At 42.0% G+C, this 25,581-nt stretch overlaps 1 protein-coding gene across 1 annotated transcript; it reads left to right on the top strand.

Annotated features, from left to right (window-relative positions):
- The first annotated feature begins 622 nt into the window (after positions 1-622).
- LOC125457004 (E3 ubiquitin/ISG15 ligase TRIM25-like) lies at positions 623-24,860 on the top strand. Its single transcript, XM_048540678.2, has 7 exons — positions 623-1,221; positions 7,476-7,571; positions 14,487-14,717; positions 16,450-16,472; positions 17,959-18,194; positions 21,000-21,128; positions 24,337-24,860. Exons 1-7 carry the CDS (start codon positions 715-717, stop codon positions 24,858-24,860), a joined length of 1,746 nt encoding a protein of 581 aa, XP_048396635.1. The 5' UTR covers positions 623-714.
- The last annotated feature ends 721 nt before the right edge of the window (positions 24,861-25,581 follow it).

A 25,581-nucleotide genomic window follows, 5' to 3' on the forward strand; every position in this document is an offset into this window, starting at 1 on the left:
TTGTCTGTCCACCTGCTCTTCTCTCTCTCTTTGGGCTCTATCCTCACCTATCGTTTAGTCCTTACCCACTTCCCTCTCCCTCTCTTCTACATATAAACCAACATTTTCCAAGCTACCATCAGTTCTGAGGAAGGGTCGCAGGACCCGAAACCCTGTGACTTTTGTTCACAGTTGCTTCCAGATCTGCTGAGCTTTTCCATAGATGAAGGGTCTAGGCCCGAGTTGTCAGCTTTTGTGCTCCTAAGATACTACTTGGCCTGCTGTGTTCATCCAGCTCCACACTTTGTTATCTCGTTTTCCATAGATCTAGTTTGTTCTTCGCTGGTTGAATTAGGGATGGGCACAATGCAAAAACAGCCAGTTGTAACTACATCAAACAAACGTATGTGAACATTTTACAATTTTGAAAAACATACATTTCTTCATTAAGTGTAAACATTATTAATTTCTAAAATTGAAAATTCTAAAAGTGAATGCAAAAACACTAACCCTAGTCAATATTTCACAACAACATTCTCTCTCTAAACTGTGCAAATGCAAGCTTGAGGTATTGTTGCTGACCTGGTTTGGCGTGAAGCAATTGGTTAACCCATAGTCAAGGAAGAAGAAACTGAAACTAACTACTGCATACGCAGTGAAATAGGATTTTGCTGCTGTCAATGTGCATTCTTTGCTGATTCTGGGAAGACTCTGCTTCAGGGGGAGATTAGAAGGATGGAAACTAAAGCTTTGGAAGAGGAGTTGAACTGTACTGTGTGTTGTCAGGTGCACCAAGACCCTGTCCTTTTGCCCTGCCAACACAGATTCTGTCTCAAGTGCATCGAAGATGTATGGGCCCAAGAAGTCGCCCAGGATGGGTTCAGCTGTCCTCAGTGTCATCAAAAATTCAACCCCAAGCCCAGCCTGAAGAGAAGCACTCCCTCCATCCCCTGTGATCACTGTATTGACAGCCAGTCCCCAGCTGTGAAGACCTGTTTGAAATGCGAAACCTCCTTCTGTTCCCTGCATTTGAAGCCGCACTTGATGAAAGAAAACTTCAAGGATCATAAACTAGTTGAACCTGTGACTGATCTCACGCACAGAAAGTGCCCAGACCATCAGAAAAATCTTGAGTTTTTCTGTGTAGATGATGGAGTTTGTATATGTGCCTCATGTGGAGTTATTGGCAGACACAAATCCCATACAATGGTGAGCCTCGATGAGACAGAAGCTGCAAGGAAGGTAAGTTCCAATTCCATCCTTGTGCTAGGGCTCATTATATTAAATCTTCCAGGGGTTTATTTAGATTTTTCACATGCTGTCTTTTTTTCTGCCATTTTAATTTGAAATCATTTTGTGCTATGTAAAAATCTTTGTACAATCACCTAAAGCATCATAATCGAAATGTGCATCCGACCAGGCTTTTTCTCAAATATCTCATTCTCATCAGTGGCCATATCTGATTGATCGCACTCTCTTGGATTCAATAGGGATGTTTTATGACACTTAGAACTGTCTAAAAGAACAAGTTGTTGATATTTCTGACTTTCGTACATAAAGCGAGACTGGCATGTAACATGACAGATGTTACAAATGTGCAGAGTAAAGTGTCTATTGTGTCAACCCCCACAGTTGGAATGGTACTATTAGCTCATTGACTGCAATACCAGCAATGAGAAAGAAGGCTCTCTTGTACTTTGTGATCAGCGACTGAATTAATTTTACCTGTGCCTTGCTATGTGTTTACTTGTTTCGGGATGCTTATCTGCAGCTGAGAATGTAGCTCAGTGTAGGCATCATGTTACCCAGTAGCATAAAGCTACTTTTCATGCATCAGTGTTACCTGGAATAATGACTTTTGAAACAATTCATTCGCAGGAGGCAGACATCAATGGCTAGCCCAGCATTTATTGCCCAAGGGTAGCTAAGAGTCATCCAAGTTGCTGTGGTCTGGAATCAAATATTGGCCAGACCAGCTAAGGATGGTGGAGCAAGTTACTGCAGGTGCTGGAATCTGTACTGAAAACAACGAATGATGGAGATCACAGCAGGTTAGGCAGCATCCATGGAGAGAGAGCATGTTAATACTTTGAGTCTAGATGACTCTTCAACAGAGCTGATGAGAAGTGTGGAAGGGGCAACATTTATGTGTCGGGGGGTGGAATGTAGAGTGCCGGGGAGAAAGGATGTTGATAATTCAGATTAAGTGTTCGGAATGTGAGAATGGCAGAACAATGTTGTGTCTAACTGCCAGATTGGAAAGAACAGGCAGTCCCACTGAGGTGGAGTGAGGGGAGAGAGGAATTGGTACCAGAGGATGTAACAGTAAAGCTAAAAGAAAGGGAAGGAATGAGAATGGGTTCACAATTTGAAGGTGTCGAACTCCACATGTTGTAAAGCGCCTAATCTGAAGACGAGGTGTTGCTCCTCCAGTTTGCACTGTGATTCACTGGAGCATTGCAGCATGTTGAAGACAGACGTGTGGGCATATGAGCAGGTCGCTGTGTTAAAATGACCAGCCACAGAGAGGCGGGGGTCATGCCTGCACATGAATTGTAGGTATTCTGCAAAGCAGTCACTCAGTTTGTATTTGGTTTCTCCAGTGTAGAGTAGGTCACATTGGGTGCAGCGAATACAATACACAAGATTGGAGGATGTACAGGTGAAATGGAAAGACTGCTTAGGCCCTTGGATGGTGTATAGGGAGGAGTTGAAGGGGCAGGTGTTACACCTTCTGCGGTTACATAGGAAGGTGCCTTGGGAAGAGGGTTGATGTTAGTGGACAATGAGTAAATTAGAGTGTCGTGGAGGGAATAATCACTGCAAAATGCAGACAGAGGGAGTGAGGGTTTGGTGGTGGCATTCTGCTAGAATTGTCTGAAATCCAGAGAATGATCCTTTGAATACAGAGGCTGGTGGGATAAAAAGTGAGGACAAGGGAACCAAACAGGCTGTTGTGAGTCATGGGAAGGGGCAGGGGTGGAAGCACGTGTGATAGATCGGATGTGGTTGCGGGCCCTGTCAACTACAGTGGGCGAGAAACCACAGTTATGGACGAAGCAAGTCATGTCGGCAGTGCCATTCTGGAAGGCGGCATCATCTAAACAGATATGACGTCGGCAAAGCAGCTGGGAGAATGGGATAGAATCCTTGCCGGAATTGAGGTGTGATGAACTGTAGTGAAGGTAGTTATGGGAACCAGTAGCTTTGTAGTGGATGGCAGGAGACAGTTTCTTCACAAAATTATGACAGAGAGGTCGAGGAAAGGAGGGAAGTGTTGGAAATGGATGACGTGAAAGTTACAGAGGGGTGGAAATTGGAGGCAAAAATGAACACATTTTTCAAGACCTTGGCAGGAGCATGCAGTGGCACTGAAGTAGTCGTTGACGTACCAAAGAAAGAGTTGTGGGACGGGGCCAGTGTATGACTGGAACGGGAATTTTTCCACATACCCTATAAAGAGCCAGGTATAACTGGGACCCATGCAGGTGCCCATAGCCACTCCTTTGACATAACAGAAGTGAAATGAATTAAGGGAGAAATTGTTCAGTGTGACAGCAAGTTCAGCTAAACAGAGGAGAGTGGTAACAGAGAGGAAGTGGTAACAGAGCTCAAGAAAGAGGCCGAGAGCTCTTGGACCATCCTCGGTGGGAAATAGAGGTATAGAGGGATTGGACATCCGTGTTGGACAAGAGGAAGTTAGGGCCTGGGAACTGGAAATTGTCAATATGGTGGAGGACATCAGAGGAATCGGGGTTGTAGGTGGGCAGGGTCTGGACTGGTGGAAAGAGGACATCTTGGGCTTGTGGAATTCGTTGCCACGCAGTGCAGTGGAGGCCGGGATGTTGGATGCCTTCAAGGCAGAGATTGACAAATTCTTGATCTCAGAAGGAATCAAGGGCTATGGGGAGAGTGCAGGGAAGTAGAGTTGAAATGCCCATCAGCCATGATTTAAATGGTGGAGTGGACTTGATGGGCCGAATGGCCTTACTTCCACTCCTATGTCTTATGGTCTTATCTTTCAAGTCTGGCAGTTAGACACACCATTGTTCTGCCATTCTCACATTTTTTTCCTTTATTCATGCACGGGATGAGGACATTGCTGACTAGGCAGCATTTGTTGCCCATTCCTAATTGCTCAGTGGACAGTTAAGAGTCAACCACATTGCTATGGGTCTGGAGTCACATGTAGGCCAGACCAGGTAAGGATGGCAATTTTCCTCTCTAAAGGGGATTAATGAACCAGGTGGGTTTATCCCGACAATCAACAATGGATTCATGGTCATCATTCGATTGTTAATTCCAGATTTTTTTAAAATCAAATTCAAATTCCATCATCTGCCATGGCAAGATTTGAACCCAGGTCCCCAGAACATTGCCTGGGTCTCTGGATTAACAGTTCAGCGATAATACGACCAGGCCATCGCCTCCCCAAATTCTGGTCACTTAATCTGAACTATCAACATCCTTTCTCTCTCAACATTCTACACTCTACTCCCTCTAATTATTGCATAAATGCTGTCCCCTCCACACTTCATATCAGCTCTGATGAAGAGCCATCAAGACTTAAAACGTTAGCTTGCTATCTCTCCAAGGATGCTGTCTGACCCACTGTGATCTCCATCATTTGTGTTTTTCAGGTAAGGTTTGCACTTTCCTTTCCTAACAGCTGCATCGTTATAATTAAACTCTTAATTCCAGATTATTTGTCATCTGCCATGTTAAAATTTGAATTTAGGTTCTTGGTCTCTGATTAATAGTCAAACAGTAATACAACTAGACTATCGCTCCTCCTTACTTAAGTCCTGATTGCAAGTTTAATTTGGTATCAAATAGATTACTTGTGCCTTCTACTTCCTGACTGCTTAAAGATTGGTAATGCATCAGGCCAACGTTTGTTCAATCTTTGGCTCTTTAGTAAGGTTTTCTCTTTGGTTAACTCAACAGCATAGGAGACAAACTGGATGGTCAGCTAGGGATGGGACAAGTTGGAGAGTGTGGAAGCCTGTTCACCAAATGAAGTGGTGGTTGAAGAACATTGTCACTGATCAGAGGCAGCCTGGAGAAGATCCTGCAGGAAAGCATCAATGAATAGTGGGTAGCTGTTTGTAATAAAGCAAGGTACTGATAGTGGTGTGTGAGGGAGTGATGGGGACTCCAGAAATTGCTGTAGAAGGCCCCTTAAAGATCAGCAAGGCCACGTATTTGAGAAACCTCAGCAGACGGGAAGATAATAAATAAGGAGTTTGCATCTGTGTTTTCCGTGGAGAAGTATATGGAAACTAGAGAACTTAGAGAATTAAATAACAACTACTTGGAAAATGTCCACATTAGAAAGGAGGAGGTGCTGGATGTCTTAAAAAGCATAAAGGGGACAAATTCCTGGGACATGATCAGAACTCTGTGGGAGGTGAGGGAAAAGATTGCTGAGCCCCTTTGCTGAGATAAATGCATCACTGATAGCCACAGGTGAGGTGCTGGAAGACTGGAGGCTGACTAAGGTGGTGCCACTATTTATGTAAGGTGGTAAGGAAAAGCCAAGGAACAACAGATCAGTGAGCCTGACGTCAGTGGTGGGTAGGTTGTTGGAGGGGATCCTGAGAGACAGGATTTACAGGTATTTAGAAAGGAAAGGACAGGTTAGGATAGCCAGCATGGCTTTTTCTGTGAGAAATCGTGTCTCACGAACTTGATTGAGTTTTTTGAAGAAACAGTGAGATGGATTGATGCAGCCAGAGCAGTGGATGTAATCTATATGGACTTCAATAAGGCATTCAACAAGTTTCCGCATGGTAGACTGGCGAGCAAGTTAGATCATGTGGAATACAGAGAGAACTATCCATTTGGATATAGAACTGGGTCAAAGTTAGGAGACAGAGGATAGTGGTGGAAAGTTGGTTTTCAGACTGGAGCCCTGTGACCAGCGATGTGCCACAAGGCCCAGTGCTCGATCCGCTACATTTGGTCATTTATATAAATGATTCGGATGCGAACATAGGAGATATGGTTAGTACTTTACAGATGACACTAAAATTAGTGGTGCAGTGGACAGCGAAGAAGGCTATCTCAGAGTAAAATGGGATCTTGCTCAGATGGGTCAATGGGCCGAGGAGTGGCAGATGGAGTTTAATTTAGATAAATGTGAGATGCTGAGTTTGGAAAGGCAGATCAGGGCAGAACTTATATATTTAATGGTAAGGCCCTGGGGAGTATTGCTGAATGAAAAGATCTTGGAATCCAGCTTTATAACTCCTTGAAAATGAAATCACAGGATGGTGAAGAAGGTATTTAGTATGCTAGCCTTATTGGTCAGTGCATTGAGCGTAGGAGTTGGGAGATCATGTTGTGGCAGTACAAGATATTGCTTAGGCCACTTTTGGAATACTGTGTGCAATTCTGGTCTCCCTGCTATAGGAAGGATGTTGTGAAACTTGAAAGGGTTCAGAAAAGATTTTCAAGGATGTTGCCAGGGTTGAAGGGTTTGAACTAAAGGGACAGGCTGAATAGACTGGGGCTATATTCCTGGAAGTGTCAGAGGCTGCGGGGTGACCTTTTAGAGGTTTATAAAATCATGACGAGCATAGCTAGGGTGAATAAGCAAAGTCTATTCCCTGGGTTAGTGGAATCCAAAACTAGACGGCATAGGTTTAAGGTGAGAGGGGAAAGATTTAAAAGGGATCTAGGGGCAGTGGTTTCACGCAGAGGGTGGTGCATGTATGGAATGAGCTGCCAGAAGAAGTGATTGAGGCTGGTATAATTACAACATTTTAAAGGTATCTGGATGGGTTTATGAATTGTAAGGGTTAGAGGGATATGGGCCAAATGCTGGCAAGTGGGACTATATTTATCTAGGATATCTAGTTGGTATGGACAAGCTGGACCGAAGGGTCTGTTTCCATGCTGTATAACTCTATGACTCTACAAGGGGTAGCAATGGGCTTTCCTTGGCAAAACCTGCCAAGGGAGGGTGGAAGACTGTGTTTCCAAGATAATGGTTTAGTGGCCCTACAGGGCTCCCAGATAACAAAGTGTGGAGCTGGATGAACACAGCAGGCCAAGCAGCATCTCAGGAGCACAAAAGCTGACGTTTTGGGCCTAGGCCCTTCATCCTTCCCAACTTCCTTTGAATTCTCCTGCAGGGACTCATTGATTGGAGATGTTAGCATTGGGAAGATAAGCCATTTATTGTAGAACTGAAATTCCATCAGGAGACTGCAAGAACAGACACTTTCTGTCCATCCATGCCTAATGCATGCACTTAGATCATTGCCCATGTGACATATCTCAACAACCTGAGCAGAATTGATGCCGACTTCTGGTCCTAATGTGGTGAACTGAATTTTGTTCATCCCAGGGGAACTCCAATCGTTTTCTCCTCCACTGGGCTAAGATTGTCTCAAAGTGTTAAGTTTGGTGACCAGAAACTGACCATCTCCTGAGCTGTTTCCTTTTAAATTCCTATTCAAAACTCTAAACTATTTCAATTTTTTTCCTAGAAAGAAATCCAGAGTGAAGTTGAGAAACTTCAGCGGGTTCGCCAGAATTGTATTACCAAACAGAAAAATTTCAAGAAATCAGCAGCTGAAATAAAGGTAGAAATTGTCGTGCAAGAAGATTTGTATCTGAACTGATGAAATATCCACCTCAAAAGTTAGCTTATTAATCTAGATTTGCCAAAGCAAATGTTTTATGATAACTTGCTGCAAGTGTGTTTCTAAATTGAATATTTCACTCATATTTCTATGTTTTTAATACAGAAATGTGTTGGGGTCAGTTTAGAATTATCCCACTTCCAGTTTCTGTCAGAGTGTTGATCATTACATACTTTAAAATATTCCCCCTTTGAGCTCTCATGTAAAGGTTTTAGCTGTTAATTAATTAATATGGGTACAGAAACAAGAAATTGACCAATAAAGTGAAGGTTGGTTGGGTATGACCCAAATAAGCATTACCCGAACAAGGAACAAATTTACCGAATTGCAGGCACTTATTCAGTTGGAGGTCGGGGAGGGAGGAGGGGGGTCTATGGCATAGTAGTCATATTGAGATATTTTTGCAACACTGTCAAGACTGGGCACTGATTGCCGTGTAATAAAACAAAGAATTCTGGATCTGAAACAAAGACAAAATTTGCTGGAGAAACTCAGCAGGTCTGGCAACATCTGTGGGACAAAAGGAGAGTGAACATTTCAGTTCCCGTGACTCTTCATCAGAACTGACAGCAACTAGGAAAAAGGTGATCTATATGTTAAAGCCAGGGTTGGCGGATGAAGGGGAAAGGGAGAGGTGCAGGGATAGTTGGAGATGGAGCCCAGAGACAGAGAGATATGAAAGGTGTAGGCAAACAAGGGGATTATGGAGAGCAGGCCATAACAGAGAAAACCCAAATAAATAATGAGAGGATAGCAGAGAATGGGTAGTCTGTTTTGAAAGCAACTATGTCATGTGGTAATAGACCTGAGTAGTAGATGAAAATGGGTTAGCTGTGCTAAAAGGATATGTGTGATGTGCGTAAAAAACATGGAAGGATGGAATCAAACTCTAAAATTATTGAGCTCGAGATTGAGTCCAAGAGGCTGCAGGTTCCCAAGAGGAAAGTGAGATGCTGTTTTTTGAGCTTATGCTGAGGCTTAGTGGAACACTGTAGGAAACCTGTAACAGAATTGATGGTATGGGAACACAGTGTAATTACTTTGTAAGGTACAACAAAGATAGTAAATAAGCTGTACCATGACATAATATTTTTTTTTACAAAATATAAAATAATATTTGAGGATAGATTTGATGATGACCTGGGCAACATTTGGGGAAAAATTGACTTGAAGAGAAATGCACCTTGGGAAAATAAAATATGGTGCACTGACTAATAACAATGTAAAATACCAATGGGAAAGCTTTAGAATGTTGCTCAACACAACCCAACTATAACCTACTGAAATACAAGGCAAGACATGACCTGGAAATTATGGACAGATATTTCAGAAGAGATATCAGGAAACTCTTTTACCCACAAAAGGTGGTAGATTCAAAATCTCTTCCACAACCACCAGTGGATGCTGAATGAATTCCTAATCTTGAATCTGAGAAAAATACATTTTTGTCTAGCAAAGGTATTAAGGGATATGTACCAAAGGCAGATATATGGAGTTAGGCCACAGATCATCCATGATCTCATTAAATGATAGACCAGACTTGAGGAGCTGAATATCCTGATCCTGTCCCTGTCTCCCTAAGAACAAACAAAATACCAGTTAATCAGAATGGATGAATACAAACATGAAGTAAAAGAATGATGGTAAGGCAAGACAATCAGAAACCACAGTTAACAGGGGAGAGCACAGCACGGAATCATACAAAAATTGAAACAGGGCAAAGAGAAACTACGAACTGAAATGATCAAGGGATGAGAAACAGAATTGTTAAATATTTTACAGGCATGTGAGCGACAAAAGAAAAATTGGGATGGGAGTAATGGGCAAGATCAGTCAGGATAGGTCACAACACTTCCTTCTGATAATCCTCAACACTGGTGCTCCACAAGGCTGCATACTCAGCCCCTTTGTGGATTCCTTATACACTCATGACTGTGTGGCCAAATTTAGCTCTAACTCCACTAACAAATTTGCAGATGACACCCTCTGTAGTGGGTCAGATCTCAAACAACGACGATATGGGCACATGAAAGAGATGGACAGCTTAGTGGCATGGCGTAAAGACAACAATCTCTCTCTCAATGTCCGCAAAATGAAGGAGCTGGTTATTGACTTCAGGAAGCAGAGTGGAGCACATGTCCCTGTCTGAATCTATGGTGCTGAGGTGGTGATGGTCAACAGCTTCAAGTTCCTCAGAGTACATATCACCAACAATCTGTTTTGGTCCATCTGCATTGATGCAACAGTCAAGGAAGCTCACAATGCCTCTATTTCCTCAGGAGACTAAGGAAATGTCCACAATGACTTTTACCAATTTCTATAGATCCACCAAAGAAAGTGTCCTCTTTGGATGCATCACTATTTAGTATAGCCTGCCACTACACCCCCTGTTGTTCATCACTAACAGTCCCCAGTAACAAATATTCACCCTCCCAGCCTGATTGTTATCCTTTGTCTGTCCAACTGTCTTTCTCTCTCTTTGGGCTCTATCCTATTATTTACTCCCTACGCCACTCACCTCCCTCTTTTCTGTATATAAACTGACGTTTTCCCAGTCACCAACTTTAACCCGAAACGTTAACTCTGTTTTTTCCTTCAAATATGCTGCCAGGCCTGCTGAGCTTTTCCAGCGACTTTGTTTTTGTTCCTGATTTACAGCATCCGCAGTACGTTTGGTTTTTATTTAGTATGGCAACTGCTCTGCCCAAGACCATGAGGAATTACAGAAAGCTCTGAATGCAGCCCAGCCCATCATGAAAACCAGCCTTCCTTCCATTGATTCCATCCACACTTCCTGCTACCTCGGGAAAGCAGCCAACATAATCAAAGGTCCCTCCCACCCCAGTTATACTGTCTTACACCTTCTTCTGTCGGGCAGAAGATATAAAAGCTTGAAAACACATACTAACTGATTCAAGAACAGCTTCTTCCTTGCTGTTATCAGACTTATGAACAGACCTGGAACATATTTGAGTTGATCTTTTTCTGTACCTTCTCTGTAGCTGTAGCACTGTATCCTGCAATCTGTTTTATTATCTTGATGTACTTATGGATAGCACGCAAAACAGTACTTTTCACTGTACCTCAGTACGTGACAATAATAAATCAAATCAAATCAAATAATAAATCAAATGAAATGGCATATAAGAAACAGTGAGCTACTGGTAGCAGCATCAAGATACAGTTTTCCTTCAGCAGTTATGAAGAAGTAGGAGAATGGACTGAGCGCAGATGATAATGCAATAACTACATCTAAAGTAGAAAGAAGTGAAATATTAAATGAGACAATCAAGGTAAAGTGGGTACAAGCCCTTGTGGATGGATTATAAACATCCCTGAAAGGGATAGTGGAGGCTTTTTGTCTTATGCATACTTGAAACTACAAGAAAGCTAATATTGCATCTATATTTTAGAAGCTTGGCATCAATTAGACTCGCCAACTTTAAGGGCATTTAAATGCTCATTGGATGAACAAATGGATGATAATGGAATAGTGTAGGTTAGATGGGATCCAGAGTGGGTTCACAGCTCAATGCAACATCGAGGGCCGAAGAGCCTGTACTGCGCTGTGGTGTTCTATGTTCTATGTTCTATCAATTAGAGAGAAAAATAATGGATTCCTTATCAAAGGAGGGAAGGGAAATTTTTGGGATTCTAAGATGCTGCTTGGCCTGCTGTGTTCATCCAACTCCACACTTTGTTTTCCAGCATCTGCCGTTCCCATTATCTCTGATCACAATTTTAACCTCGCTGCGAAGCCTCTTCCAGGATGCCTAACCTGAAGAAGTTACCCTCCTCCCTCCAGACCAACCTCAGGGGATCTCCGCCTCCCACTCTCTCCCTATATATTTCAGAATCTTCTCCCCATCCCCCTTTTCTGAAGAAGGGTTGAGTCCCGAAACGTCAACTTTTGTGCTCCTGAGATGCTGCTTGGCCTGCTGTGTTCATCCAGCTCCACACTTTGTTATCTACAAACCAACAATGTGTGATTGAATCGAGTCACTGAATGATTGAGTTTATGGCTGAATTATATTCCCCATGGCTAATCTGCAAGAACTTGCTCTGTCCACAGGAAGAATAGCCCCCTTGCTCCTCCCTCACTGTCCTGACACTTGACCATCAATTGGCAGGAGATGGGATTCCCTCCCTACAAGAATTAAGAGTTTCTCTCCTCAGAGACCTGTTAGCCAATCAGAGGCCAACCATTCTTAATGTGCAAGAGCACCACTGGGTCCAATGGCCACTGCTGTGGGAGGTCAATTGTGGTGGTTTGGTGTCAGTGAAGGAGCCCTGTGAGGGAGTGCTGGTGGTGGCCAAGGTTTGAGAGGCCATTGAAAATGATGGGGCGGGGGGTGGGATGGTGGGGTCGGGATCAGTGTCGAGGGGAGGAGGGACGAGGTAACCTGGAATGGCGAGGCTGCCCAATGGATCAATGAAGTTCAGCTACAAATGGAAACCCCATCTGCCACCAGCCTTCTTACGAGACTCAGCCTGTAAGCATGAGCCAATCCTCCTACCAATTTAACCTTGATGGCAGAGGGATGGGCCATGAATTGGGCATTACTTGTGGAGCTTGGTTGGCCCATTGGAGGTGGTTCAGGGTGGGGAGGTGGTGGTGCTGGATTTAGTACATCTCCCATCATCAAACTCATTCGTGGAGTGCTACACAGTTCCACAAGCAGGCCATTTTGCCCATTGAGCCTTTGCTGACACTCAGTCAAGCAGCCCAGCTTGTTTCATTCCCATGCCTATCTCCTATCCCTTTTGAAATCGCCTTCATATACAGCATGTTCCAGAATCCTTGAAAGTTGCCACCCAGGTTGACAGGGCTGTTAAGAAGGCATACACTGTTTTAGCTTTTATTAATAGAGGGATCGAGTTCTGGAACCAAGAGGTTATGCTGCAGCTGTGCAAAACTCTGGTGCGGCCTCACTTGGAGTATTGCGTACAGTTCTGGTCACCGCATTATAAGAAGGATGTGGAAGCTTTGGAAAGGGTGCAGACGAGATTTACTAGGATGTTGCCTGGTATGGAGGGAAGGTCTTACAAAGAAAGGCTGAGGGACTTGAGGCTGTTTTCATTAGAGAGAAGAAGGGTGAGAGGTGACTTAGTTGAAACACATAAAATAGTCAGAGGGTTAGATAGGGTGGATAGGGAGAGCCTTTTTCCTAGGATGGTGACGGCGAGCACGAGGGGGCATAGCTTTAAATTGAGGGGTGAAAGATATAGGACAGATGTCAGAGGTAGTTTCTTTACTCAGAGAGTAGTAAGGGAATGGAATGCTTTGCCTGCAACGGTAGTAGATTTGCCAACTTTAGGTACATTTAAGTCGTCATTGGATAAGCATATGGACGTGCATGGAATAGTGTAGGTTAGATGGGCTTGAGATCGGTATGACAGGACGGCACAACATTGAGGGCCGAAGGGCCTGTACTGTGCTGTAATGTTCTATGTTCTATTATAATTCACCAAAGCAAAAATGTTGTTCCTCCTATTCCCTCTGTAACTATTGCCTGACATTTAAAACTGTTCTTCACTTGTTCTTCCATTTTCAGCTGTTATATACAAATTATTTTACATACTTTATTTAAAACTGTTAGGATATTTTACATTTTTAATAAATCTCCCGTCAACCTCCTTTGACACAAGCAGACCAACTCTAACCTCTCAAACCTAAACTAGCAGCTAAAATCACTCTCCTGGTAAATGAATCTGCTTAATGACCTCTGCTCTCTCCTCAAGGATCCTCAGATGTGGATGTGGCGAGCAGATGTGACCTCAATGTCCCATTGTGCCTAACCAGCACTTGATGAAGGTTCAGTATAACTTTGCTGATTTGGTACTCAGCATCTCAGTTTTGTTTTGCAAGAGTCCATATGTTTTGCTAGCATCCTCTCAGTATGTCCAGCCAACTCCAAAGTGCTGTTCATATGGACCACTAATTCCATCTCTTCCTGTGTACTCCTTAGAACTGTGCTATTTACTCTCTATTCCCTTTCCTTACCTTTTCTGTGAAATGCACTGCCTACCACTTCTCTAGCCTAAAATTGACTTGTGAATCCATTCTCCGAACCCATCTTTGACCTCTTGCAGTCAGTGAAAACAGTGGAGATTTGCAAAGATGACACCAGAAATGCAGTGGATACAGAAATCGATAACAACCATTTTATGGAATGCTGCTCTCTATATCAAACTGACTCAAACACAAAGGGATATAATTCCTACTTCAGCTTTGCAAAGTCCTGGTTAAACCACAGCTATTGTGAAGAAATTCACACCTTGGAGAATGTGCAATGTGAATTTATCAGAGTGATGCCTCGAGTTCAAGCATTAAATTACAAGGAGAGAGCCCACAAGCTAAGTGTTATTTTGCTTGGAATTCAAATGTTTCAGTGTTGTTTTGTTTGCAGTTGCCTGGCCAATAAGTGGGATAGATAGAGTCGATAGTGTGAAACTGCCTGCAATGGGTGAGGGTCTAAAATAAAAATTAAAGCAAGGCCTTTTAGGACTGAAACAAAAACGGAAGTTGTTGGTAAAGTTCGGCAGGTCTGGCAGCACCCGTGCAGAGAGATCAGAGTTAACGTTTCGGGTCCAGTGACCCTTCCTCGGAACACAGGAGTGAAATTACGAATGACCTCTACATGCACAGGAGTGAAACTCAGTTTCATAATTGGTAATTAATGCTAGATCCATTGTTAATTTTGAAATTGATAGATTCACATTAAGCAAATGTGTTAACCGATATGTGCATCTCAGTGTCTAAGAAACAAATTGTCCTGTGCAGGGTCTGTTGCGAAAGGGTGACAGCGCTGTGTAAGTGCAGCTTGTAATGACAGTGCGGCATTGTATTTTCAGACGCACACCGGTGAGCTGAAGGGAAAGCTGTCAAAGAAGTTCTCTGAAAGGAGGAAAAAATTAAATGAAGACGAAAAGTGCGCACTGAGACTGATCGATGAGCATGAGCATTCTCTGCTCTCTGGAATTAGGGACAGCTCAGAAACATTACACTCAATGGAAGAACAGATGAGGTTAGTCGATGTAGAAGCCCAGAATCTAATGCAAGAGGACAGCATCTCGTTTATTCAGGTATACTATATTTGTCTTTCCCTTGTTTTCTCCTTCTGTTCCTCACTTTCTGAAGTCAATAATAATGTATTCGGTCATCAAAGACACGCATACAAATGAAATAAAGTTCTTTGTTGGAAGCTTAACCATGTGCTTAGATTTTCTTACTGTGATATTTAATTGATAAGAAAAACAGGCAAGGTGAAATACATTTTCTTTTGTTTTGTTCTTTCATTGGGTGTGAGAATTGCTGACATTTGGTGCCAATCACTGGCAGCACACTAGAATGTGTTGGTGAGCTGCTTTCCTGACCTGCTGCTGTCTTTAGGGTGCAGATACCTGTTCCATGATTTTGACCAATGTCGTTTGACGACGACATTTTTCGGAGTCAAGATGGTAAATGACTCAGAGAAGAGCCTGCAGGTGGCACTGCTGCTATGGATTTACTGCCTTCTACCCCTTGGTGGTACAGAATGCCAGTTTGGAAGGTGGTTGTGTGTGTGGAAGGTGCTGCCTAAGGATCTTTGGTGAATTCCTACAGTGCATCTTCTAGATAGCATGCACCGCAATATTGAGCATCAGTGGTTGAGGGTATGGATATTTGTGGCTGCTGCTTTGTCCTGGATGGTGTCAAGCTTCTTGAGTGTTGCTGGAACCATACCCATCAAGAAAAATGGGGGAATATTCCATCATAATCCTGACTTGTGCCTTGTAGTTGGCAGAGAGACTTTGAGGAGACAGGAAGTGAGATACTTGCTGCAGTATTCCTGATCTGCTCTTGTAGCCACTGTGTTCATTTGGTGAGATAACAAGGTGTAGAGCTGGATGAACACAGCAGGCCAAGCAGCATCTGAGGAGCAGGTGTTCATATGGTGAACTCAGTTGAGTTTCTGATCAGTGGTTGAGCTTTTTGAGTGTTTATGGAGCTGTACTCATCTGGCAAATGGGGAATGCTGCATCACATTTCTGAATGTGCCCTACAGATGACTGTGCATATTGTATTTTCAGACACACACTATTGATTGGTCAAAATCCTGATATTCCCTTTCTAAGGACATTATGGGTCTACCATCAGTACGTGGACTGCAATGGTTCAAAAAGGCAGCTCATCACAACCTTCTCAAAAGCAACTGCGGACAGGCAATAAATGCTGGTCAGTCAGCATTGCCCACACCTCATGAGGGAATAAGCAAAAGGCTGAAACATTGAGGAGGCCAAGGAGAAAGGATGAACCCTCATAATGGCGAATATTTGTTATGGCTTGGTAGTGAGTGAGATAGTAACTAGTGCAGACAAAGTAAGGCCTCACACCTCTTTTAAATTGAAAACGCAATTAAAGTTTCAAAAAGTTAGAAAAATAGTAAATTTAGGGTGGATGTTGAGAGTGCCTTCAAACAGTTAGCAATTGTGACAGGAAGTTACAGAATAGAAAACTACATTGATTCAGAGTCAATTGGAATCTGTAAATTTTGGAGTCTTTCTCATTGAATGAAGGGATGTGGATGAATGGTCTCTCTTGTCCATAAACACTTTGCTTCAAATGAACAATAGGATGAATAATTGTTCTCTCATTTTGGCTGCCTGCAGTATTATTGGTGCTGTTTCTCAGCTGTTCTCTGAATGTCCTGAAGGGAAATGTTACTTTATTCAGTTACTCTGACTCACTCTACCGCGTTTCAAATGTTTGGTCCAAAATACATTCCCTTTTGGTTTTATCTGTGGTGACCTGATTGATCTCCTCTTTTATCTACAGAAATCCATGGAGCTCCTTTCCAAGTAAGTTTCTTTCAGACATTGGGTAAGTTCTGGTGAAGGAAACCTTCATTAGTGTCTTGTTGCAGAATTAAAGATTGGGAGTTTATGCTGTAAACCATCCCCAATTATCCATTTCAACTTGCTGATTTGAAATGCCAGTTGCATAATACAAGAAATGTGGGCTGTTTCAACTTTCTTTCCCACTTATCAGTAGCTTGTCACCTAAAATAAACACATGAAAAATTTGAAAGAATTTCACCGAATCATTCAGCGGTTACAGAACAAAAGTAGGCCATTTGGCCCATGAAGTTAAAGAGATCTACAACACAGGAAGAGACCTTTCAGCCCATCACATCCACATCAGTCAAAATCAACTACCTAACTATTCTAACCCCATTTTCCGGCACATGGTCCCCTTGGCATCATAAGTGCACATCTAATTTTTCTGAAGAAGAGTCCCGACCTAAAATGTCAAGTTTCCTGCTCCTCTGATGCTGCCTGACCCGCGGTGTCCCTCCAGGTCCACACTTTGTTGTCTCTAACTCCAGTATCTCCAGTTCTTGCTATCTCCAAGTGCACATCTAAATACTTCTTAAATGTTGTGGGGACTTTTGCTTCTACCAATCTTTACAGGCAGCGACTTCCAGATACCCATCGTCTAAGGGTAAAAATGATTTCCTCATATCTGCTCTGAGCTTCCGGCCCTTGTCACCTGGCCATTGATTTGATTTTATTTATTATCGTCACATGTACCTAAGTACAGTGAAAAGTTTTGTTTCATGAGCAGTACAGGCAGATCATACTGCACAATGGCGCACAGATTCGAGTGTGATTGAACAGAGTGAAGCTTACAAAGTTACAGCCGCACAGGAAGTGTATAAAAGCATGATCAACTTTAGGTTTGAAATTAGAGAGGTCCATTCGCCAGTTTGATAGCGGCAGGGAAGAAGCTGTTCTTGAACCTGTTGGTACGTAGGCTTAAGCTTTTGCATCTTCTGCTTGATAGAAGAGGTTGGAAAAGATTATAACTGGGGTGGAAGGGGACTCTCATGACGTTGGCTGCCTTTCTGTGGCAATGTGAATTGTAGGTCGAGTCAATGGATGGGAAGTTGGCTTGCATGATGGTCTGAGTTGTGTTCATAAAGTTCTGCAGTCTTTTATGGTCCTTGGCAGAGCAATTGCCATTCCAGGCCGTGATGCAATGCCTTCTAGATAGAATGCTTTCTATGGTACATCTGTAAAAGTTGGTGAGGGTCCTTGCGGACATGCCAAATTTCTTACGCTAAACTTTGGTTTCCTTGATATACAGGGTTATAATTTATATTGCTTTAAAAATCCTGAAGGGATTACAACAGCAGGAAGCCAGAGTCTCTGTAAATGTTTGGAGATCAGTAACCTGATAAGTAGCAACCTGGATTTTGCTTTTTTCATAATGATTTACTGGTCAATTTCACCCATCAAAATTTGTATTTTTAATTAAGGCACTATTTTTACCCTGTCATTGCAGAGTTGTTGCAGCTCAGAAGCTCACATTTCCAGATCCTCCAGAACCTGTCTTGAACCTGTCCAATTTGCCTCAACTCAAAAAGTTGATGGAGGAATCCGAAATGTCTTACTCAACCGGGGAGGAACGGAGACAAATTCATGACTGTATGGAATCAACATGTGAGAAAGGACCTGCTGAACCAGCAAGTATAGACTACACACAGAAGAAACAATTGAGTTACCTTCCTGTTCAAACAAGTGAGAAAGTGGGACATTAATCTAATATGATGATTTGACAATTTCTAAGAAAGCCTTGGGTAAAATGTCACATGAGCACTGTGAAGGTTGTCACATTGACAGATTGTCATAGGACTGAGAGCACATTGGGTTAGACATGCCAGTGATCAGGGAGTCATTTGAGCAGTGCAGTCTGGAGTTGTGGATCAAGAACATGAGGGATCCCTGACTCAAAGAGAATTGCTTGGGAAATTGAAACATCTGGTGGGCAAATCCTTTATATCAGAAACCTTCTGAGAAAGCCCCAAAAGGTGGCAACTTCACAGAGTTAGGACTCAATCAAGCATTATGGTTATCCAAGAAAAATCAAAGGATTAAAAACATACTTAAATCCATAGCTAACTATGAAATTGATCAGCCAGTTAGCACTAATCCACACCCTTGTTCCTATAAATGTACAATGGTCTTTTCCTCCTCCTGTGCTTCTAACCAATTTGCCTCATTCAGTCTTCTGCTAATGATCCCTATCAATAAGCAACAAGAACTTGTATGTTTGCCTGTCTTGATATCATTATATATCACCTTTTACAGACTCCAGCATGCTTCTCTTTCTACTGTTAGAAACATGGTATACCATAAGAGTTTGAGTATTCTGGAACACCTCTATTTGTTACATTTACTTATTAATTGATCTCTTTAGCTGATTGTTAGCTTATATCACAGACTTTTATTTTCGATCAAACGCAGAGTAAATGATGATTTCTATAAGAAGACCTCCTCTTACAATATCAAATTTACAACCTTGCATATAGCATTTATAGAATGACATATTTCAGAAGTAACAACGACAGAGTACAATAACACGAAATGTCAGGCATCCAAATGCAATACCTAATATTCATCATTGTTTGCTCCAAGATGTAGTAAACCACATGAATAAATTATTCAGGCTAAATTTTGTCATCAGATTTATTTGCAAGACTATAATCATATAGACTAGAAACACAGACACATGTAAGTTATCTCACTTTTGAGGCTGCAATCTGAACTATGTGTTGACTGGTAGGAAGTGACAAGATGAGTGATACAAAAAGGAGATATTTGAGGGCCTGAAGTGGAATCAGACAGAGGTTCTAGATCATGTTGTGCTCAATGGTGGAATGAATTAGAATCCAAAATTAAGGGAAATGCCTTGTGGGGCGGCAATCTTGTTATTAATTCTGACCCAAGTACAAATGCAAATTAACATCAAACACGAGCGCCAAGCAAACCTTCGCTCTGCTTTCGTCACCCAAACTTAGAAATGTCAGATTAAACCTGAAATCAGATTTTGAAGGTATTATTTAGAGCTGCATTTGGTGGCTCACCCAATTCAAGGCATGATTCTTAAGGTTACTACAAAGCAATTGTGACACAACTTGAACATAGGGCAACATTGGGAGAAGTGTTTTTAGCCTCTGCTTTTTAGAGTCACAGATTAGGGCAAATGTGGAGATGACTTCATTAGCATTACTTAACTAGCTAAAGAATTAGAATCCCTACAGTGCGGAAACAGGCCCTTTGGCCCAACAAGTCCACACTGAACCTCAGTGCATCGCACACAGACCCATTCCCCTATAACCCGCCTAAGCTACACATCCTGAACACTACGGGCAATTTAGCATGGCCAATCCACCTAACCTGCATATCTTTGGACTGTGGGAGGAGACTGGAACTCCCGGAGGAAACGCACGCAGACATGGGAAGAATGTGTAAACTCACACGGACAGACACCCAAGGCCAGGATTGAACCTGTGTCACTGGTATTGTGAGGCAGATGTGCTAACCACTATGCCACTGTGCCACCGTGCCACCCTTTAACTAGCTTAAGTAGCATTACTTAAGTAGCATAGAAAATCTCTATAACACAACCTACAGGATTACGCATGAAATATTTTATTGAGGACGGGGGCATCTGTTATGAACAACATATTTTACAATGAAGACAGACACAAAGAGGCTACTCAATGCTTTCACCATTGCCTGCTTTCCTTTATCAATTCCCTGACCTACGCTGTATGGAATCAGCACAGGAACATATGAAGTAGGACTCTCTGCTCCTCAAACCTGCTCCACCATTCAATAAGATCATGTAGATTATGGTTGGCACAAATGTAAATTAAACCTCAACAAGGAGGAGGAGAGGGGACCTAATTGAGGTATACAAGATACAAGATAATGAGAGGCATAGATAGACTTGATAGCCAGAGACTATTTCCCAGGGCAGAAATGGCTAACACGAGGGGTCATAGTTTTAAGCTGGTTGGAGGAAAGTATAGAGGGGATGTCAAGGGCGGGTTCTTTACACAGAGAGTTGTGAGAGCATGGAATGTGTTGCCAGCAGCAGTTGTGGAAGCAAGGTCATTGGGGTCGTTTAAGAGACTGCTGGACATGCATATTGTCACAGAAATTTGAGGGTGCATACATGAGGATCAATGGTTGGCACAACATCGTGGGCTGAAGGGCCTGTTCTGTGCTGTACTGTTCTGTGTTCTATGTTCTAGCTAGGCTTTGCTTAGTGATTGTATTACAAACTTATAAGCAATCTTTAAGATTACTATGTGGTTCAGCAAAGACTTTGAAGTGTATATGTTGTTGGGTCCAAGGCCAAGGAAGCCATGTTTAATAATCCCCAGTTACTGGCTCTTTGTTCAATGCACCCAAACTTCCCATATCACTGACTGTAATCAGTACGCTGTGTCACTCTGTGTTGTGCCCACACTGTTTACTCCTTGCACCCACAGTTTTGTTCTCCCTAACTATTTTCGCTCTCTTCCTTATTTACAGTGACAGTCGCTGACGAGAAACGTTTGAAAGAAGCCAGACCTAAATCCTCCATAATGTCAATGATAGCCACTCCAAAGGCCATCAAACAGCAAAATAAAGTATTGGAAAGATTACCAAGAGAATCAGAAGGTGCGATTATAATACAGAAAGGAAATCACATGGAAAAAGCATGATTCTATTTTGCTCCCCACTTGCTTAGTAAGAGTTATTTCTGCCGTTGAAGTGAGCAAGGCAAAACCCACTGCAAGTGTGAAGAGAATGAAACAGGAGTATCATTAGATTTAAGGTTAGATGTGAGAGAAATAATGAGGTGAGTACATCAGCTTGTTCCTTTGCAAAATCCTGGATGGGTCTGTGTTGCATATTTATTTTCAAAGGTCCATCCTGACATTGGTAGCTGTGGAAAGGGGAAATTGTTCTGAGAGAAAAGAGCTGAACCACTTTGAATTTTGTGTTTGATGGCTGTTGAAATGGAGATGGTTCTGAGGGAGATGGTTGATGAATACCCTCAGCCTATGCTTCTCACACAAATTGGCTGAATGACCAATTCGAGGCAGTTGATATGGACAGTTTGTGGTTAAGGGATTAAGGGATAACTGAAGCGATTAAAGACTTTCTAATTATTAAATCGTTAAAGGACATTGTATGGGAGGTAATACACTGGTATGGATTACTGACTGGCTGACAGACAAAATACAGAGAATAAGTGAGTCACGCTCAGTTGGAAGACTTTATTAGTGGAGTATCACAAAGGTCAGTACTTGGGTCCCAGCTGTTTTCAATATATATTGATTTAAATGTGGGGACTAAATGTAATGTTTCCAACTTTGCAGATGACAGAAAGGAAGTAGGACTGTACGTGGTCAGGAGGATTTCATAAAGATAAGCCCATGGAATTGAGCACAAATTACTGACATGGCGCGGAAATTGATTTAATGGCAAGTGACAGAAAGTAAGGATAATCGATTGGTACTGAAATTGGTAGAATGTGACCAGTGATTCTGCACAGATGTGTGTTAGGGGCTTAATTATTCATATAATTTATTAACAACTTAGATAACAGCATAGAAAGTTATATATCCTGATTCGACGATGACACAAAGATAGGTGGCATAATAGAGAGTGTAGATGATAATACAAAATTAGGCAGAGATATTGATAGCCTGGGTGAATGGGAAATCTGTGGCAGATAGAGTTCAATGTAAGCAAGAATGAAGTTATCCATTTTCGACTGAAAAGATTAGGGTCCTTTTGATTTCCAAAGGGACTTGATGGTTCAGGAGCATCGATCTTTAAAAATGTCACAAACAGGTGCAAAGTATAACTAAGAGATAGCAAGAACTGCAGATGTTGGAATCAGAGTCAGCACAGTGTGGACCTGGAGGAATACAGTGGGCCAGGCAGCATCAGAGAAGCAGGAAAGTCGATGTTTCAGATTGGGACCCTTCATCAAAATTGAATGGGAATGTAGTGTAATCAGATCAGTCATGATCTTATTGAATGGTGGAGCAGGTTTGAGGAGCAGAGAGTCCTACTTCATATGTTCCTATGCTGATCCCATACAGCGTAGGTCAGGGAATTTATTAAGGAAAGCAGGCAATGGTGAAAGCATTGAGTAGCCTCTTTGTGTCTGTCTTCATGGTAAAAGATTTTGAAATCTTCCCAAAAATCCTTGAAAATCAAGAAGTGAGCAAGTTGGAGGAAGTTAAAACAATTACTATGGAATCATACAGTACCAAAACGACACTTTGGCCCATAGACAGGGCAAAGATATTGGTGAAACTGTAAGACATAAAAGCTGACAAGTCCCCAGAACAAGATATTCTGTGTCCTAGTGTCTTAAGGGAAATGGTTGAAAGATAGCAAAGGCGTTGATTATTATGTTGTAAAATTCCTTACCATCTAAGAAGGTCGTAAGGGATTGTGAACTAACTAATAAAGCTTCATTCAACAAAGAAATGAGGCAGAAACTCAAAAATTAAGGGTATGTAGGCCTTACATCTGTCACAAGGAAATTACTAAACATTTTAATGAAGATAGTGTAGCAGGACATTTAAAAATAATAACATGATCAGGCAGAGTCAATGTGGCTTTCTGAAAGGGAAATCATGTTTAATGTTTTGTTAGTGTTTTTGGAGGAAGTAACAAGCAAAGTGGAGACAAGGGGACTGTAGCCATGGTGTACTTACATTTCTAGAGGCATTTGACAACATGCCTATCAAAGATAATCACACAAGAAAAGAGGGTGTAGAGGGTAATCTATTGGCGAGGATTAAGAATTGGCGAGCTACAGGATGTTGAGAGTAGAAATAACTGGGGATTTTATGGAATAGCAAGCTGTGTTGAGTGGAGTTCCACAGGGGTCAATGTTGGTGTGTCAACTGTTTAAAATCTAGATCAGTGACTCAGAACAAAAGTCTAAGGATACTTTTGCTCAATTTGCAAACATGCCAAGAGCTGGAACCCATGATAGGAAGGTGCCAGAGTTGGGCTGGGATGGACAATGTCAGAAGCCACGTGACACCAGGTTATAATCCAACAGGTTTATGTGAAATTACAAGCTTTCAGAGTGCTGCTCCTTCATCAGGTGAAATGAGCTGGAATGTCAATGAGAGGCTTTCGATAGGATAAGTGAATGGGCAAAAAAAATTGCAAATGGAGTATAATGTGGGAATTGTGAATTTGTCCACTTTCACATGTGGAATGGAAAAGCAGTCCACTATTGAAATAGAGAGAGGTTCCAGAACTTGGTACACTTAGTGTTTTGACATATTAGTAAATTAAAATTGGTATGCAGATACAGCAAGTGACTGGGAAGATAAATGGGACATTGACAATTAATGCAAAGGGAATGAGATATACAAGGAAAGAAATGTTAATGCAGCTACGTAGGACTCTGGTAAGACTCTATCTACAGTAATCTGTGCAATTTTGGTTTCATATGTAAAAAAAATTTTACATTTTACAAGAATAAGTAAAAGAATAAAACATTAGAAGCACTTCAGAGAAGCTTCACTTGATTCATTCCTGGGATGAATGATTTGTGATTTGAAGAAATGTTGAACAGGTTGGGCCTTACCCATTAGAGTTTTGAAGAATGGAAAGTAGCCTTTAAATGGAATAGTTCAAATGGTGGATGTCGCTAAGATAGTCTCTCATGTGTGGGTGAATACAGGGAGAGGGCAGAGGTTAAGAATAAGATGTGACCCTTTTAAGATGTGAAGAAATAAAGTTTTTGGCTCAGAATATGATGTAAGGTCATGTGGGGGCTTCCACTACTGGGAAAGACTGTCAGTCTCACGTACAATAACTGACGTGGTAAATCTGCACTTTTCAGGAGAATTGTCATGGTTGACCCTGGATCCAAATACTGCAAGCAAGAACTTAGTTTTGTCTCTCAATCTGAGATCAGTGAGGTACAGTGAAAATGAACAGCGCTATCCAAGTAACCCACAGAGGTTTAAAACCTACTCCCAAATCCTCTGCAGCCAGAGCATGTTTTGTGGACAACATTCCTGGCTTGTGGAAACTGATGGAAGTTGGTGGGGAATTGGGATCGCATATAAGAACATACAGAAGACAAGCAGCAATTCTGATCTCCGGAGAAATTCACAAGCTTGGTGCTTGTATCAAGGAATTAGTAGTTTGAGAGCCTGTCATAACGGCAAGCAGACACCAATACCACTGAAATCCTTCATCGAGAAGATCCGAGTTCACTTAAACTATGAAGAAGGAACACTGGCATTTTACCAGGTCGCTGACACACTGACACACTTGCACACGTTTAAAACCGTATTTACTGAGCCTGTGTACCCAGCATTTTGCTGTGAGAACGACACTAGGCTACAACTATTAAATTAGTTTCACAATTCCAACAGTCATTGATTTCTTTTTGTGTTAATTTGTGTATTGTCAATCCTCGATCTCTCACATTGGTGAACCTTCAAGTATAAATTGCATTGGTGTGATGGTGGAGTCACATATTAGCCAGACCAGATGAGATCTTCCTGGAAGACATCCCTAAATTAATGAATGTGAACTTCAGCAGGTAATATCCCGGGGCTGAAGTGCTTAGTTACCATGAGCTGTGACCCAGTGTTACATAGGAATACAGGAACAGAAGCAGGCCATTCAACCCTTTGTGCCCGATTCACATTCAATGAGATCTGTAGCCTAAATCCATACATATGCCATTAGCTTATATCGCTTCTTACCTTTGCTTAATGAAAAATGATCTGTTTCAGATTTAACAATGGCTATCACATCACTGTCATTCATGGAAGAGAGTTCCAAACCTCTCTCACCCTTTATGTGTTGAAATACTTCCTAACATCTTTCCTCAAAGGTCTGGCCCTAATTCTCAGACTATACCCCCGAGTTCTAGATTCTGCAACAAGTGGAAATGACTTACATTTATCTACTCTGTCTTTCTCTGTTTCAATCAAATGTGCATATGCTTTCCAGATAATGGTTTGATGACTTCTGTGTGGAGTTTGCATATTCTCCCTGTGTCTGCGTGGGTTTCTTCCAGATGCTCTGATTTCCTTCTACAGTACAAAGATGTGCGGGCTAGGTGGATTGC

This window comes from Stegostoma tigrinum, chromosome 12 (assembly GCF_030684315.1).
Source record: "Stegostoma tigrinum isolate sSteTig4 chromosome 12, sSteTig4.hap1, whole genome shotgun sequence".
Lineage (NCBI taxonomy): Eukaryota > Metazoa > Chordata > Chondrichthyes > Orectolobiformes > Stegostomatidae > Stegostoma > Stegostoma tigrinum.

Bases quoted from the DNA above. Each gene is read 5' to 3' on its own strand.
- LOC125457004 (XM_048540678.2), top strand. From the start codon at position 715: ATGGAAACTAAAGCTTTGGAAGAGGAGTTGAACTGTACTGTGTGTTGT. The intron at 1,222-7,475 runs GTAAGTTCCAAT...TTTTTTTCCTAG, and splicing joins AGACAGAAGCTGCAAGGAAG to AAAGAAATCCAGAGTGAAGT. The intron at 16,473-17,958 runs GTAAGTTTCTTT...CTGTCATTGCAG, and splicing joins TCCATGGAGCTCCTTTCCAA to AGTTGTTGCAGCTCAGAAGC.